We start from the raw sequence: 16,960 nt of genomic DNA, 5'->3' as shown, positions 1-16,960 counted from the left end.
TTATCCTCTGTCTCTTCCTGAAACTAAGGCTATGGACATCTCTGCAATCAGCATGGTCCAAGATTCAGTCTGCTCTTCTTACAGCCTCTCAACGGGCCAAACATCAGGCGGATCGCCACCGCCGTCCGGCACCCAGATACAAGCCAGGGGTACACACTCTCTCTAGGTGACCTAATAACATCTTTTGGGTTTAAATATCACCTCTATGCCGACGACACACAAATATACTTTTCAACACCTGTCCTTACACCTGCTGTACAAACCAAAGTTTCTGAATGTCTCTCTGCTATATCATCCTGGATGGCCCTCCGCCGCCTTAAACTCAACATGGCTAAAACAGAGCTCCTCATCCTGTGTATCTACAGTGCAGTGTCCGCTTTAATACTATGTGCTTTGAATTTGGCAGGAATTACCTATGTCAGCTATATATGTGTGAACCACCATCGGACACTCCCTCTACAAACTAGATGTCAATCAAAGTAGATTTATTCATTCTATCTGTTTGTAGAGGCATCTACCTGCACTATATAATAATATATACAATATATTGTATACTGTGTATATACTTTTTACTATTGAGCTATATATATATATATTAGCTATTGAGACCTATGCCCTCACTGTACATCTGAGCAGCAGTGCCTCTATTCATACACTGCGCTCCTCTGATTTTGGTATATAGATATATAGCAATACCATTGTCACACTATGTGAATGGACTCCCTGAACCTGCGTATGCCAGAGCCTCACTGTTCCTTCCTCCACCCCATCTACCTAGGCGGTGGTATATATTAATTTATTATTTGGATTTAATACTATTTTAACCATTAAACTTTAGTGTTGTGTGTTTTTGTGAGCACTTTCACCTGTATACACCCGTTAGGAATTTTGTTTATTCATTTTTTCCTTGAGTGCTAGTTGTATAGGGGTCTCCTTCGCCTGCCTCGGCAAGCGGCACACTTTATCTGGATGATATCCTGATTTTTTCGAAGGATTTACAGGACCACATCTTTCATACATCTTACGTGCTCTCTCGCCTTCGTGAATATCGATTTTATGCCAAGATGGAGAAATGTACCTTCCATCAGACTTCGACCCAGTTTCTAGGCTACATTATTTCCAGCGATGATTTCATGATGGATCCAGACATAATTAAGAGCCGTTACTAACTGGCCTAGACCCGACTCTCTTAAATCCGTCCAGCGCTTCCTGGGATTTGCGAACTACTACCGCAAGTTTATCCGTGATTTCTCCAGAATTGTTGCACCCATCACAGCCCTTACGAAGAAGGGGTCGATCCATCGGTTTGGTCACCAGAGGCCAATACCGCCTTCAACACTCTTAAGGAGGCTTTTGTATCCGCACCGGTTCTCCATCACCCCAACACTGATCTCCCTTTCGTGTTGGAGGTGTACGCTTCTGATTCTGGTGCCGGTGCCATTCTATCCCAGAGACCTTCACCCCTAGAAAAATTGCATCCCTGCGCATTCTTTTCGAAGAAATTTACCTCAGCGGAGAGGAACTACGACGTGGAGAACAGAGAGTTACTGGCCATTAAAATGGCACTAGTCATACTAGTCATACTTCCTCCCAAACCTGGCCCTACTACCTCCTTCCACATTACTGTTGGAACTACAATCATTCACCCAGTAGCCCAAGCACGCTGCCTAGGGGTCACACTCGACTCCTCTCTCACATTCGCCCCTCACATTCAAAACATTTCTAAAACTTGTCGCTTTTTCCTCCGCAATATAACAAAGATACGCCCTTTCCTCTGTTGCTCGACTGCTAAAACTCTGACTCAGGCCCTCATTCTCTCCCGTCTTGATTACTGTAACCTCCTGCTGTCCGGCCTTCCTGCCTCTCACCTGTCTCCCCTACAATCTATCCTAAACGCTGCTGCCAGAATCACTCTACTCTTTCCTAGATCTGTCTCAGCATCTCCCCTCATGAAAACCCTCTCCTGGCTTCCGATCAAATCCCGCATCTCACACTCCATTCTTCTCCTCACTTTTAAAGCTTTACACTCTTCTGCCCGTCCTTACATCTCATCCCTAATTTCTCGTTATGCACCATCCAGACTCTTGCGTTCTTCTCAAGGATGTCTTCTTTCTACCCCCTTTGTATCTAAAGCCCTCTCCCGCCTTAAACCTTTCTCACTTTCTGCCCCACACCTCTGGAATGCCCTTCCCCTCAGTACCCGACTAGCACCCTCTCTATCCACCTTTAAGACCCACCTTAAGACACACTTGCTTAAAGAAGCATATGAATAGCACTGTGGATATTCTGAACACGATACATAAAGCTTGGCCCCCTGCAGACGCACTTACCAGAACTCCCTCCTACTGTCTCTGTACGTTCTACCTACCAATTAGACTGTAAGCTCCTCGGGGCAGGGACTCCTCTTCCGAAATGTTACTTTTATGTCTAAAGCACTTATTCCCATGATCTGTTATTTATATTATCTGCTATTTATTTGATTACCCCATGTATTACTACTGTGAAGCACTATGTACATTAATGGCGCTATATAAATAAAGACATACAATACAATACAATACAATATGGTATGGCTGTCCTCAAGAAACATTTATTTGAGGTACCTTCCCCAAAATTGGCGCATAGGTTCCTGGGCCCTTTTCTGATAATTGAACAGATTAATCCGGTAGCATTCCGGCTTCAACTTCCCGACAGCATGAAAATACCAAACGTGTTTCACGCATCTCTACTCAAGCCTTCGTATCCAGTCATTTCTTCCCCAACCATAACCGTAGGCCTGATCCGGTTATTACCCAGAATAGGGAAGAATATGACGTCCAGTCCCTGTTTGATTCTCGCATATCCAGGGGTCAACTGCAGTTCCTCGTGCACTGGAAGGGTTTCGGCCCAGAAGAAAGTTCTTGGGTTCCACTTCGTGATATCCACGCTCCGGTTCTTCTGAAGACTTTCAGGAAGAAGTTTCCGAACAAACTATTTAAGGACATCCTGAGGCCGTTCCTGAAGGGGGGGGTACCTGAGGAATCTGGTGTCTCAGCGCCGTCAGCGCCACCATTATTCACCTCCCGTCGGTACTCAGGCGTCCAAGCGTCTGCGGCGCAATTCCCACATACCTCCGTTGTCTGCCACTGGCACTCTGGCTCCTCGCCATCACAGGATTGCACCAACCGAAGAGGTGCCTGTTGAACTGCAGCCTCTGCGTGTCTCCAGCTTCGCGCTCTATGCGCACACGTGCGTCTGTCACTGACCCCATGCGCATACGCGCGTCAGTCACCGAACCCACGCACACACGCACGCCAGCCCCAGACGTTATGCGCATGCATTCCCAGCTTACAGAGCACACGCCTAACAGAGCACTTTTAACCACTGCTCCTGCAGTGAGGAGTCGCCCCCAAGCATCACACAGTTCCATGCAAATCAATGACTACACTCAGCTGGGCGGTAACACCTCTCTCCTATCAGGGAGGACTCCTTGCAGTCCTCCAGGCCTGCCCCCTTTTCCCATTGGCCTGCCCAGCCTTATTATGCCTGTGCTTCCCATCACTCGTCGCTCGACATAGTTCTGTATGGAAGCATTTGACTACTCTCTCAGTGATTCCTCAGGTAATGACGCGGATTGGATGACTACCCCCTCTGGCTCTCGACTTCGGCTCTACTTGGACTTCGTGACTTCTGGCATCCCTGAAAAACGGCTTATACCTTCGACCTTCCGCAACTCTCCAATCCCTGACCTTGGCAATGGCAATAACTACTCTTCTTCTACTACCGGTACCGGCAAGTATTGTCTTCCTTACTATACCTGGCCTGGCAACACTAACACCACACTCCGGACGCGCTCCCTTTGCTGCGGGTGCGTGTTTCCCTACATCCCACCTCAGCACAGGGGACGGGTCTGGTCTGCGGGCAGCGCTGGCGTAACATTATGTCGAGCCTACAAAACGCAGACCAGACTGAATTAAGTATGATATATTTACAGAGAAAGTATTTATATATATTTACAGAGAAAGTATTAAAATATTGAATAATTGATATTATAGGGAATACTAACAGTAATGTTCAAGAAATGGGAAGAAAAATTAATGAAAATCAACAGTAAATACTTTAGTATTTTTTTTTTACTTTTGCCAAAAGTTCAGAAGATTTCCAGCAACAAATCAGAGAACTCTCTGTACCAAGTAAGAAGGTGGTCCACAATATTAATCTCAACAAGACCCAAAGTGATGTTCAACAAATGTGTCAACTCAACACTGATCAAAATAAATTGAATAGTACTAAAATAAGTTGAAAACTGTTTCATTTAGTAAGGAAGTATCAATGATGGGAGTGTTTTGAATCACTGTAAATCAAAAGGAGAATAAAAATAGAATGGAGCGCGTTTGGAAAAAACAAGACAATATTTCAAGGAAATTCTCCACTGAGTCTCAAGAGAAAAGTGTTTGACCAGTGTATTCTGCTTGTGTTCACATACTGTATAGATGTGTTGGCCCCTAAATACAAAGATAATTAAGAAGATTCAAAGTATTGAGAGATGTACAGTATTCTATGTGTTACCATAGAGACAGGAAAATGAATGAATGGGTTTTGAAAGCAAACAAAAGTCGGTGACATCATAAATTAAAATGGCAATGTGCCGAAAATATCTCAAGAATTAAAGACTATTGTTGGATGAACGAAGACGGTACTCAACTGGAATCCAACAGATATAAAAAAAAAACAGTGACAAAAAGTAATATGGGAGAATGAAATGAGAAATGTGGTGTAGAACATAGAGAAGAGAGGCTTACAAGCGCAAGCTAGCTCTCTCTCGCGCGCTCTGTCTCACTCTCTCTCTTTCTCTCTCACCTATAGAGAATGGCAGGAAGGAGTCATTCCTTTTGAAAGAGCCGTTTTCATCCAAAAAGTGTCCAGGGTCAAATATTCCTGGGTTCTTAAAGTGTTTTGGATCCTTTAGGACAGAGGACAACAGAGGGGACACGATGGTACCCTAAAAGAGAGCATATGGAATATAAAATATTAGTTAACCCACAATAAGCATCATGTACGATAAATTAAAGGGGGAAATCCATATTGCATTTAAGTGAGCTTTTAACCCATTAAACATGTCACTATATTTTGTTCACTTTGGACCTACATAGTACTGACCATTTAACCCAGTTGTGTCAAACTCACTTCATATGGCGGGCCTGATCATATTTCATAATACTTAGTTCGGGCCATAAATTATCAAAATACACAAATATATCAGTACGGTTGTATGCTAAATGTTGACAATAATAAAGAACAATAATATCACTAATACAACTAATATTATTACAAGAACACAAACATGGGGGACTACGAGGTACTGTAAGTCACTTCAAAGAAATTCACTTTGACTACACACCACTGTGAATAAAACATAACATTTATTTATAAAGTAAAACATATATTATTAAATATATAACATGATGTGTGGGGGTATGAATCCAAGGGATAGTGTGCGATTAGCTCTACGCCTTTTCTACTGACAAGTGACCAGCAGGATTTCTAGAGGATTACCTACTGTACACCATAGTAAAAACTGGTAAACTAGTTATCCCATCAGGGGCATCAGAAGGAAAGTGGCAGTTGCTGCATGTAAATTCACTCTATCAGGATGTTTGGCAGTTAGGCGTGACCTCTGAGTATGTATATACCAATATAGCAACTGGCCCAGCTCTGGGCACCAACTCGTTGCAAACACTCACGGTTAGGAGAGGTAAAAACGCCGTGACTCGATCCTCTGTATCTTCAGCGTTGCACCGCCAACCCTCCTGTGACTGCGATGTCACGTGGGGCGGTCATGTGACCGGCGGTGATCTCGTCCGGAAGCAGCAACTGCCCGGCGTGCGATCCAGCAGGGAAACAACAGGAAACTCCTCCAGCAGCAGCAAGAAGCAGAGCGGAGCACAGCCGTAAAGTAAATAGGGCTAGACCGATGTGGTGACTAAAAGGTTTATTGAGCAGACATGTGCAGCTGATGGATCCTCTGACGCGTTTCAGCCCTCAGGCCTTTGTCAAAGAGTGATCCATCAGTTGTGGGAGGAACATAGTTATAGGCAGAGTCAACGCAAAACACCTTCACCAGGTAGAAATCAGGTGAGGTGGGTGACTTGTCTAATCACTACATAACAGCCACTTGTTAAAAACAAGGTTAAAAACAATGCCAAGAGATACGGTACAATGTGTAAGGAGACAAATCAATACATGTTATATATATAATAAGATACTCCCAGCAACAAAAGAAATATAATCATAAGCAAAAGCAGATATACATATGTCTGATACAATATTGATAATACAATTAATAGCAAGTGGACATCCCTGTTGAGGATGGGTGATCCGTGGCAACAACATTTGTAACAGCAACTTTCAATGGTCTGACAATGATGACGGGAAAAAGGGGGGGAAAAAGGGGGAGGGGAGAGAGGGGGGGAAGAGGGGTGGAAAGTGGGATGGGATAGGTACAGTAAAGCAAAGATATATAAATAAAAATATTTAATCATGAAGAAAATGTTGCAGTTCCCAGTCAACATTGAGACCATGTGGCTGGAGAGTGTTTAGAGAAAAAATCATTTGCATCTCCATTTTGTTTAACCTATTTAATCTATCCCCACCTCTGATGTGTGTAGGGATATGTGCAATACCAAAGAATCTGAAGTTCTTTAAACCGCCTGATGAGCATAAAGTAAAATGTTTGGATACTGGATGGGAGAGATCCTTAATTTTAATCAGTCTAATGTGTTCAGATATTCTTGTGTGTAGTTTCCCTGATCCGTGGGATTCCAAAGGGACAATTTCTGCGCTATAAAAGATTATGCTCAGACCATGATAATTTTCTCCAACATTCACATAACCTAAGTTCGAAGTTTGTAGATAGAGGGTACTCTAAGAAAGATATAGACCAGGCCTTTACTTTACTTATGCTGAATGTTCTGATAGGACAACTTTAATAAAAGGTAATAAAAAACAATCAAAGACACACAACAAGTTTCAAGATAATCCTTTATTCATCACCAAGTTCAGCAGACAGGCATCACAAATTCAACGCATCATATCCAAACATTGGAATGTATTGAAACTAGATCCTGATTTGGAGCCTTTTATTCAGAGACCAAGATTTGCATTTAGGAGGGCCAATACTTTGGCCACATCCCTTTCCAAAAGCCTCTTTCAGTCACAATCTCAATCTAGGGTTAGGAATATACCTACAGGGTTCTTTAAATGCGGCTATTGTACTGTAAGTGCTGTCAACATGCATTACCTACAAAAAAGGTTAATACTGTTTCAACTGACAACAAATACAGAATTTCAACATTTATAAACTGTCACACGAGCTACGTTGTGTATGTAATTGTATGTGGTTGCAATGCTAAATATGTTGGCAGAACCATCCGCCCACTACACATAAGAATATCTGAACACATTAGACTGATTAAAATTAAGGATCTCTCCCATCCAGTATCCAAACATTTTACTTTATGCTCATCAGGCGGTTTAAAGAACTTCAGATTCTTTGGTATTGCACATATCCCTGCACACATCAGAGGTGGGGATAGATTAAATAGGTTAAACAAATGGAGATGCAAATGATTTTTTCTCTAAACACTCTCCAGCCACATGGTCTCAATGTTGACTGGGAACTGCAACATTTTCTTCATGATTAAATATTTTTATTTATATATCTTTGCTTTACTGTACCTATCCCATCCCACTTTCCACCCCTCTTCCTCCCCCTTCCCCTCCCCCTTTTTCCCCCTTTTTCCCGTCATCATTGTCAGACCATTGAAAGTTGCTGTTACAAATATGTTGTTGTTACAAAATGTTGTTGCCACGGATCACCCATCCTCAACAGGGATGTCCACTTGCTATTAATTGTATTATTCAATATTGTATCAGACATATGTATATCTGCTTTTGCTTATGATTATATTTCTTTTGTTGCTGGGAGTATCTTATTATATATATAACATGTATTGATTTGTCTCCTTACACATTGTACCGTATCTCTTGGCATTGTTTTTAACCTTGTTTTTAACAAGTGGCTGTTATGTAGTGATTAGACAAGTCACCCACCTCACCTGATTTCTACCTGGTGAAGGTGTTTTGCGTTGACTCTGCCTATAACTATGTTCCTCCCACAACTGATGGATCACTCTTTGACAAAGGCCTGAGGGCTGAAACGCGTCAGAGGATCCATCAGCTGCACATGTCTGCTCAATAAACCTTTTAGTCACCACATCGGTCTAGCCCTATTTACTTTATGGCTGTGCTCCGCTCTGCTTCTTGCTGCTGCTGCTGGAGGAGTTTCCTACTGTACACCATGGCAAATGTGTGAATGGCCCAATACTGTATGTGAATGTCTCACTGCCAGTAGCATAATTATAAATGCCAATATAACAATAAAGTTAGAGGCATTCCCTACACCATACCTACCCCCACAAATCTTTTCATATATTTAGTGATAGATGTTTTACTTTACATTTATTTGTAAAGTTGTATCTCACAGTGGTGTGCAGTCAAATCTCTCTCCCTCTCCTCCTCCTCTCCTTCCCCTCCTCCTCTCCCTCCCACACTCTCCACGTCATTGTGGAAGGAAGGAACTGTGGGTATTTAAACCAGATGTTTATACTTTACTCTTTGACAAAGGCCCTTTGCTGCTGAAACGCGTCACAGTACTTGCTGTGCTGTTATGCGCCAATAAACATTTTTGTACCCAATAATTTGCAATTTTGGTCCCACGCTTTCTTCCAAGGCAGCTGCACCGCCACCCACGAACTTCTGCATTGCACATCCTAGTAGCCAAAATGACTGCCAAGTGTATACGGTACTTTGTTTCTCTGTAACACAGTTTATTTCCCCATGTGTATTCTGCTGTGTGCTTTGTAAGGCTTCATTGTGTGGTGCAAAACAGCAAACACCAGCGGAATAGGCAAACAAATAAAATTGAGAAGTTTAGGGAAAGGGTTAAGTCCACTCTCATGGTATCCATCTTTAAAAAAGCATGATCATATTATGTGGGAGGAACTCTGTATCTGCCAAGAGTCTTCAATATGTAAAAAAGACTTCCCAGGTGTATACAATAGAGACTAGAAGCAGCAAATAGTAGAATAACGTTTATCTTGTGCATAGATACAGTAAAAAGGTGGAAGTAAACTCGCATATTCCACTGGTAAAAATCGCTTTTAGACCGCTCAATGGGTCAAACTAAACAAAACATAGAACTCTGATGTGATGCCGACGCCTCACTCCGACGGTCTTCACACGCGATCTTCTGTGTTGTAATGTCACGTCTGGGAGCAGGATAGATCTCCTTCAGGTGTCCAGACTGCACACAGATCCTCACTATTATTCACCCTACACGTTTCACAGTGAGCTTCCTCAGTGGTTCTCGCATGTATGGTGCTCAGTGCTTCAGCAGTTTTGTTGCAGTAATTTCACGGCAAACTGGCACCAGAGTGCAATGAAAAAAGCTTGTATACTGTATACCAGCGGTGCACAATCTTTCCCGCGTGCGCCCCACTTCCTGCATCCCTCCCTGCTCGCACCCCCCCTCCCTTACCTCCTCTCCGGCGTTAAATGACGCTGTAGGGTCACGTGATGTCACGTTGCCATGTCAACGTGGGGTCACGTGACCCCGCTGCGTCATTTGACGCCATGTTGCTATGGCGACGCATCGCCGAAGAGAAGGTAAGTGCAGTTGCAGAGGCCTCATGCGATCCCCGGCATTAATTTAAATACCTTGGGGGAATAGCGCGGGCCATCTGTAATCGTCAGCGCCCCCCAGTTTGCGCACCGCTGCTGTATGCATACGACAAGCGACAGAGAAGCCCAATGCCACTTCCAATATGACAAAAATACACAGTAAAATAACTATATATTCTCTTGAAAAAGGGTCATTTAGTTTAACCTTTGGCCAAAGCATCATAAGCCTGCAAGACACATGAATGCAGACCCACCTCACGGGTGGCGAGATAGCCTCAGCATCCTTACAAGTAGAGATGGGCAGAACAGACCAAATCCGTTCCCTGGATTTTCTCTTGTTCTGCAGTGTAAAATCCACAGAGATTGTTCCAAATTTAATCCATATGGATTACTGAAAATCCCCCTAGGTGGCTCAGTTGTGTGGTTTTAAATTAACCCGGGATTAATGTTAATTGATTCGTTGATTAATTCGCCATAGGAACTTTTAAAAAACTGCAGATATATTAATCCTTCATTAAAAATCACAAATGGAACTACATCATGCCGCGCAGCACTTAGAGAGAGAGAGAGAGAGAGAGAGAGAGAGAGAGAACACGAGAAATACACACACACACAGTCACTCAAACTCAACACAGACACAGACACACAAATATATATATATAAATATATATAATTTTTTATTTTTTTTGCCAAATATTATTTTCTATTAATATTATTTTCTTAGTTTTTAAATTTGTTTCATTTGTTTTTATTTTGATATATTGAGCTGGGGCAGGGTCAGCCAGGGCAGGAGGGGCTCTGCCCATGCCCCTTCTTTGAGGATGACTAAATCAACTGTTTTAGGCTCACTATTCAGTGCGGGCAGAAGATCCTTTTCAGGGGCTGATGTACCAGTGAATGTTCCTGCTGGTACCAGGTGCCAGATTATGCAAAGTACTGGGTTTGCTTCAACCCCGGTTGAAAGCATGCCTGAAGAATCGTATGTTCCTGCACCTGTTCTCCCTGCGAAAGTGCAACAGGTTGTTGTGGAAAGTAGCCCTGTTTCAGGGGAACATAAAAAGCTAAAAGAGCGTCCAAAATCCAATATTCAAAATACAAGCATTTTACTGCTAACAAATAAATTGGAGCAAGTTAAAGTTAAAAAAACACAATAAAAACACACAGTGTACTGTATATGTTTGCTGCCAGAAATGTCTCAAATTGTATGATAAGTAAAATTCCAATAATGTCCAACATAGATCAAAGGATGGAGCAAGAAATACAAACACTGAGTCTCTGAATATTTCACTTATGAATGTGAATAAACGGATGTTAATAGAGCTCTTGCATGCCTTTTGAATCCAGGATCGAATGGATATGAATAGGTAGTCAAATCACATACAGTAGCCTGAACAAAGATCAGCTGTTCTTATATGTAATGAAAGCAATGAGTATCACTCTATCTCCTTTGGGATCCTAGAGACAAAACACTAGAACAGAATACCTGTGAGACCGCTTGTCCGGCGTCTGTGACTACAGTTTTTGATGCCAAATTTGAAGTACTGTAGGTGCGTCTAGGCAGAAATCCTTTAAAGCAGATGCTGGTGAAGCTTATTAGGCAACCGCAGTCAGCTGGATCTCCAAACGGAAAAGATGTAAACCGCATCTCTCACCAGCCTTCTTCTTCACAGATTGCCAAATGATATCAACTAGGAGAATGAATGTAGCTCAGCGCCTTCGCTGCTTGAGAGAGAATCTTCACCTCTATCCATCCATCTATTTCTGTAAGGAATCCCTTCCCGGTTTTGGCTGGAGCTCACTCTTGCAGAGTTGGTGAGCTCTCAGACAAACATTCCCTTGGATTTGCAAGCACTATCACCTGTGCTTGCAATCACTGCAGCTCTGTCTATCTGCTCTGGAATTGGAGGAATTCCCACACACTCCTGTCTTGGGATTGGCTATCTGCCCTTCTTATACTGGGCTTTCCCTTTCTCTCATTGCTGAGCATAACCCAAGGTTCACTTGGATGTAACTGTTTGCAGTCATAGTCACCTGGATCTCCAAAAAGAAAAGATGTAAACCGCATCTCTCACCAGCCAAGTTCTCCTTCACAGATTGCCAAATTATATCAGCTAGGACTAATGAATGGCGTACAGCGCCTTGCACTGCTTCAGAGAGGCTCTTCACCTCCGTTCCTCTGTCTATTGCAATACCAGGGTTGGATGCATATGAAAACCATTTGAGAGACCTACAAGCATCAGTCTCTCAAATATTACAGGAGGACACAATCTCACTTATCAGAGTCCCAAGTGTAGCTCCTTTCTCTCAGCCTTTTGGCTAATAGTGTGGCAGGGTGCCGGAAGTAAAGACCTGTTACAGCTGAGTGCAAGCCACCCTACGCGTTTCATAGCTCTCGGCCACTTCGTCAGGGGCAGGCTTGCACTGAAACTGTCTGATGTAAAGAAGGGAAAAGGGGAGAGAGGGAGGGAGCCCCCGCATCAGCTGGCCAGGGACAAAAATAATAAAGTAGAAAGTCATAAGGTGCAATTAGGGACAGAGGACTGGATAAGCTAAACAAAAAGATACCCCAATGAATGCACTCAAAATGATAAATGGAAATGATGGAAACACATAAAATATGACTATTTAATATATATAATGATAAAAAAGATTGTAAAGAGGGATGTGGTAACAAGGTCCAAGACCACTCCCTAAAGACATACAGTATCAATTGAAACTTCAAACATATATATCATGTAGAAGAGTACCTAAGACAACTTTAGTCCATTGGAAGCCAAAGAGGGGCTAAATTGTGTCCATAAATTTGTTCCTATGGAGAAAAGTAATGACACTAAGTATCTCACTACTAATTACTGATAAACTGGTAAGGTGAAATATTACCAAATACCAGCACTGATACCAAAGAAACAATAGGGACAAAAAAAAGTCTATACCATATAGGTAGACCTAACACATAAACTAGTGTGTCAAAATACTAGGAAATTATAACAGACGAACATAAAGTCACTAAACGGACATAAATCGGTGGGGAAAAGAAACACTAATCTAATGAAATGAAGACATACACATACATAAATAAACATAAATGAAATCTTAAACAGGGCTGGCATAAAGTATGCATCAGTATAGCCCAGAGGCACGGTTCAAAAGACCGTATCCAGTTATAGCCTCTTAAAATAACCTCTGAAAGTTGAGCAATAATAGGTATAATGAACAACATATATACAGGATTATTATATAAGGATCACAATAGTGGTATGTCTCACATAAGTCAGCCAGCGTCATAGAATGGTAAAAACAGCAATAACACATAGTAAGTGAGGCTGAATCAAATGTGGATGCTCTGAATCCACATGCTAAGGACAGACAAATATAATGATGGAATAAAACCAACTATATAAAGAGTGTCCTGACTCTAGTAAAAAATGACAGGCTGCATGGAAGATAGCCACAATAAGCATAACTGGCTGGTAACAAGTGTTGCAAGTCAGTTAAAAAAAACCCTGTATCAAAACAAGTGTGCATACATTGACACGCTGTAGGTAGGGGAAAATTACAAAGAAACTAAGCCGTGTGTCGATACATTGGAGATGTCATATTAGCACCTGGTCACAAACAGCTTCAACTACACTAGTGAGTAGCTAGAGAGAATCTCCTTAAGATGTAATAATACACATGATCGCACATAGTATAGAAAGGAAAGCTACAAACGGAACTTAGCTTAGTGTAGTGATGAAATAGTAGTGCTGTGAAGCCCGTGTATGGAGGGAAACAGCTCCGACATGGTGCGTGGATATCTACATGAGTCCACCGGTGCCTTGAAGTGACGTCATCCCGTCAGATCACCTGACGTACGTTTTCAAAGGTGCCTACGTGCTGTTGACGTGGGCTATTTAAAGCAAGAGGTAGTCATGGCAATGAATGGATGATTTAACTCATTCAGAGCAACTGGTAATCCTGACGCATGCGCAGAGAAAGTCATAGGCAGTGTAACAGGGGACTTATCCCTGTTCAGTAATGTGCCTTTAATCTAGCAGTTAACTTCTGGTAGTTAATTACTAAACACCACCTGCCTGATTGAGATGGCTTACAAAAGCCTGTCTGTTCAAACAGGAAGTGAGAACTCTTTAGCTGACACCTGAGCTGAACTTGGAGACACACTTGTTTGAGCTCTGCCAAAGTTAGCAGAGCTGCTTTCAAGACACAAGGCCCAAATAAGACTTCTAAACCTGGATGCTGATTTTCTGTGCACGCTCAGTGTGGTTCCAGGAGAGCAGAGAAGCTTACTCTACAGCTGATAAACAGATAAGACTTTCATTATTAAGAGACTGCTTATACTGTATCTGCTTATTTTCATGCTATGTTTGGGGCTGGGGAGAAATGCTTGACTAGGGAGATGTGAATTGGTTGCATAGTGTTTTCACTAGAATTACTCCCAAGTGAATGGAAGCTTTGTTCCCCCCCCCCCTGTGTTTTGATAATTTTCCTGATGAAAAGGAACAGGCACAATAAAGCCTATTATAATTTCACGTTATAAAGCCTCCTAATTGCGTACCTCTGTGAACGTTCGTCCACATTATGGTGTCAGAAGTGGGATTAGAGGTGTCCTTGTAGTTAAAAAGGACCGGAGTTTTTATGTGAAATTTTTTGTTATGTTTTTTTGCCTACAAACAGTCTAAACAACTTGGAAAAAAAAAAAAAAAACCCTCATGCAACAGAGATCAGATTTAAAGGGACACACACCACTGAAACTTACACTGCATTGAAACTTACAAAACCACAGATGGACTCTTTTCCCCAATCCCAAGAGACTGCTGAAGCAGGTAAACATTTAATTACCTATCACAAAGTGTAATACGGTCATTGAAATAGGGATTTTGCCTTCTAGCCATAGTCAGGGTTCAAGAAGTGAGTCAGACCTTAAAAAGGGATAGGTTTTTCTTGTTTTCAAAAGTTTCGCTGAAGCAGTGAAAACAGATGGTGACCCACGAGTGGTACTGATTTTGCAAATAAAGGTTGCCACACCGCATAGGGCTACCATCTGTGAATGGAGTATATGCAGAAAAGTGTGAAAATTGATACAAAGACTGTGCTGAAGCAGGGTTTTTTTTAGCAAACAAATGCTGAGTGTAAAATTGCCCTATAAAGAAAAAGTTTTTTCAAAGCCAATTGCTGAGTGTTGAGTCCACTGCAAAGAATGTTTTTTTTTTCTGCATGTAAAAAAGTATGCCTATTATCTTGGGAGCAAAACAGACACCCAAAGTGTAAAGTGTGAATGCCATAATACCTAAAGATGAGACTGAAAATTACTGAACTCAGGCAGAAAACCAAATTCTGTTGCTGAAGAGGAGGGATTTCACTTAGCAAATAAATGGTGTATAGCAAATAGACTTTTTTACCTAGCAACTGCACAATCTTGTATACCTGATAAGAGAAAATGCATGCACAGTACTGCTGATATTGAAATCAAAAATTAGCCAAGAAAGAAAAATATACAGATGCCTGTGAGAGCCATGACCTCTACAAGCAAAATATGCCCATCTGTAGGACTATCACAATTGGGGGTTCTAGCAAATACAGTGGCAACAGCTGCAATAGCGCCTCCTGAGGTCAGGAAGAAAATGACACCTGATAGCCTAAAAATGGAGGACAAGATGCAGCATTCCTGTAATGAACCCTACCTCACTGAAGAGTGGCCCTTCCAGTCCAATAAAGAGGAAGACATCTCTTACGGGGAACCCGAGCCGAGTCACACCCACAAAACACCCCAAGAATTGTGGGGTGCCTGAACTCGGCACGAACAGAAAACGATGACGAATATGATCAGCAGGAGACAGAGCGGGAGCAGTGGATCACCGAATATTTCCGACAGCTATTACAGTTGCAAGAAAAGCCGGGTGGATCCAGTGACGCTGCTAAAACTTCAAATGAAGATGGAGACCCCAGTATCCCTGAAGGGACGGTGTCATCCAAATCAAAAAGGAAGAAAAAGAAAAGCAGTTCTTCACTTACTGTGGAAGTAACAGACACGTCCGCAGATCCTGTGGAGAAAAAGGGGGACCGAGATGCCCTCCAGGCTAGAGAAAATGGAGAATTCGTCCCACGTATAACTGAATATCCAGAGGGCCCAAGGCAGAAGTCGTGTACCCCAAAGAAGTGTCTGTCCGGTGCCAACAGTGAGGAACCCTCAACCAACCATCCCAGGGAAGTGGAGCTGGAACCAGTGAGTGACGATCCCTTGACCAGCCCTGAAGATGCCCTGAAAATTGCCAGGCATGACTGTGATCTGCTCTGTGAAGAATTGGAAAGGGAAAAAAATAATAATGCTGAGCTACAGAAGACTGTGCTCGCAATTTACTCTGCGGCCAAGACTGAATTGGAGGATCTCAAGACTGAGCTAGATACTGCAAAGGCTACTATTTCCGCCATGGATGTAAAGCAGAGCCAGTCTGACAAAATGGTGGCTACGCTAAAGCGGAAGTATGAGGAGGCACTGAAGCAGATGACAGTCTTCCAGCAAGAGGTTCACACTCTGCGCATAGAGTTGAATGCCTCACGACAGGAGGTCAACAGTGGCCGGATAGAAGTGGACGTAGCTCAGAAAGAGGTTCAGACACTCCACAGAGCACTGGATGCCTCACATCATGAGACCAACAGCTGCCGCACAGACCTGGAAGTTTCCAGAAAGGAACTACACAGTCTCACTGAGGAGCTGGACATTTCAAGGAAAACTATCCTACATCTTAACTTAGATCTCAAAGTCTCTCAGAAGGAGCTTCAGAACTTAAACCTGGAGATGGAAGTCTCACGCCAGGAGACAGTCCGCCTCCAAGCAGATGTGCAAAAATGGAAGGTGGACTGCAAGGAAGCCCTGAATAGTACAGTGACTGAAAAAAGAGAAAATTTAAGATTAAAAAAAGAAAATTCTGAGTTGACAGAATACGTCAAGGGAAAGAATAAAGAGCTGCAGGCTCTTAAAGAAATAAATAAACTTTTGAAAGAGGAAATGTTTGAAGCAGAGCACCGACTGCAGAACCAACTGCAAGGTCTGCGTAAACACCTCCAGTATGCTGAGGAGAAGCAGCAAACGCTGCAGGAAGAAAAGCTGCAGGCTGCTAAAGAGGTACAAGCGCTGCAGGAACGTCTGAATACCCAGTATGTCCCCACAGAGCAGTATGAGGAGCTAAAGGCCACGCTGCAGGTCTTCAGAGCATCATTGGAGGCGGGGCTTCGATACCAG

The 16,960-nt window shown here is 42.6% G+C and overlaps 1 protein-coding gene across 1 annotated transcript in view; it reads right to left on the bottom strand.

The window, feature by feature from the left end:
* Positions 1–2,715: 2,715 nt before the first annotated feature.
* LOC142498607 (cytochrome P450 2C20-like) overlaps positions 2,716–16,960 on the bottom strand; it is an 88,480-nt gene continuing 74,235 nt past the window's right edge. Inside the window, exons 8-9 of the mRNA XM_075606813.1 lie at positions 4,820–4,981; positions 2,716–2,970 (exon numbers count right to left, since the gene is read on the bottom strand). Of these exons, the coding sequence (XP_075462928.1) occupies positions 2,716–2,970; positions 4,820–4,981 (417 nt within the window). The remainder of the gene's footprint in view (positions 2,971–4,819; positions 4,982–16,960) is intronic.

This window comes from Ascaphus truei, chromosome 7 (assembly GCF_040206685.1).
Source record: "Ascaphus truei isolate aAscTru1 chromosome 7, aAscTru1.hap1, whole genome shotgun sequence".
In the NCBI taxonomy this organism is placed as follows: Eukaryota; Metazoa; Chordata; class Amphibia; order Anura; family Ascaphidae; genus Ascaphus; species Ascaphus truei.
The sequence above is the reverse complement of the archived record's forward strand: the minus strand, read 5'-3'. Positions and strand labels throughout refer to the sequence as shown.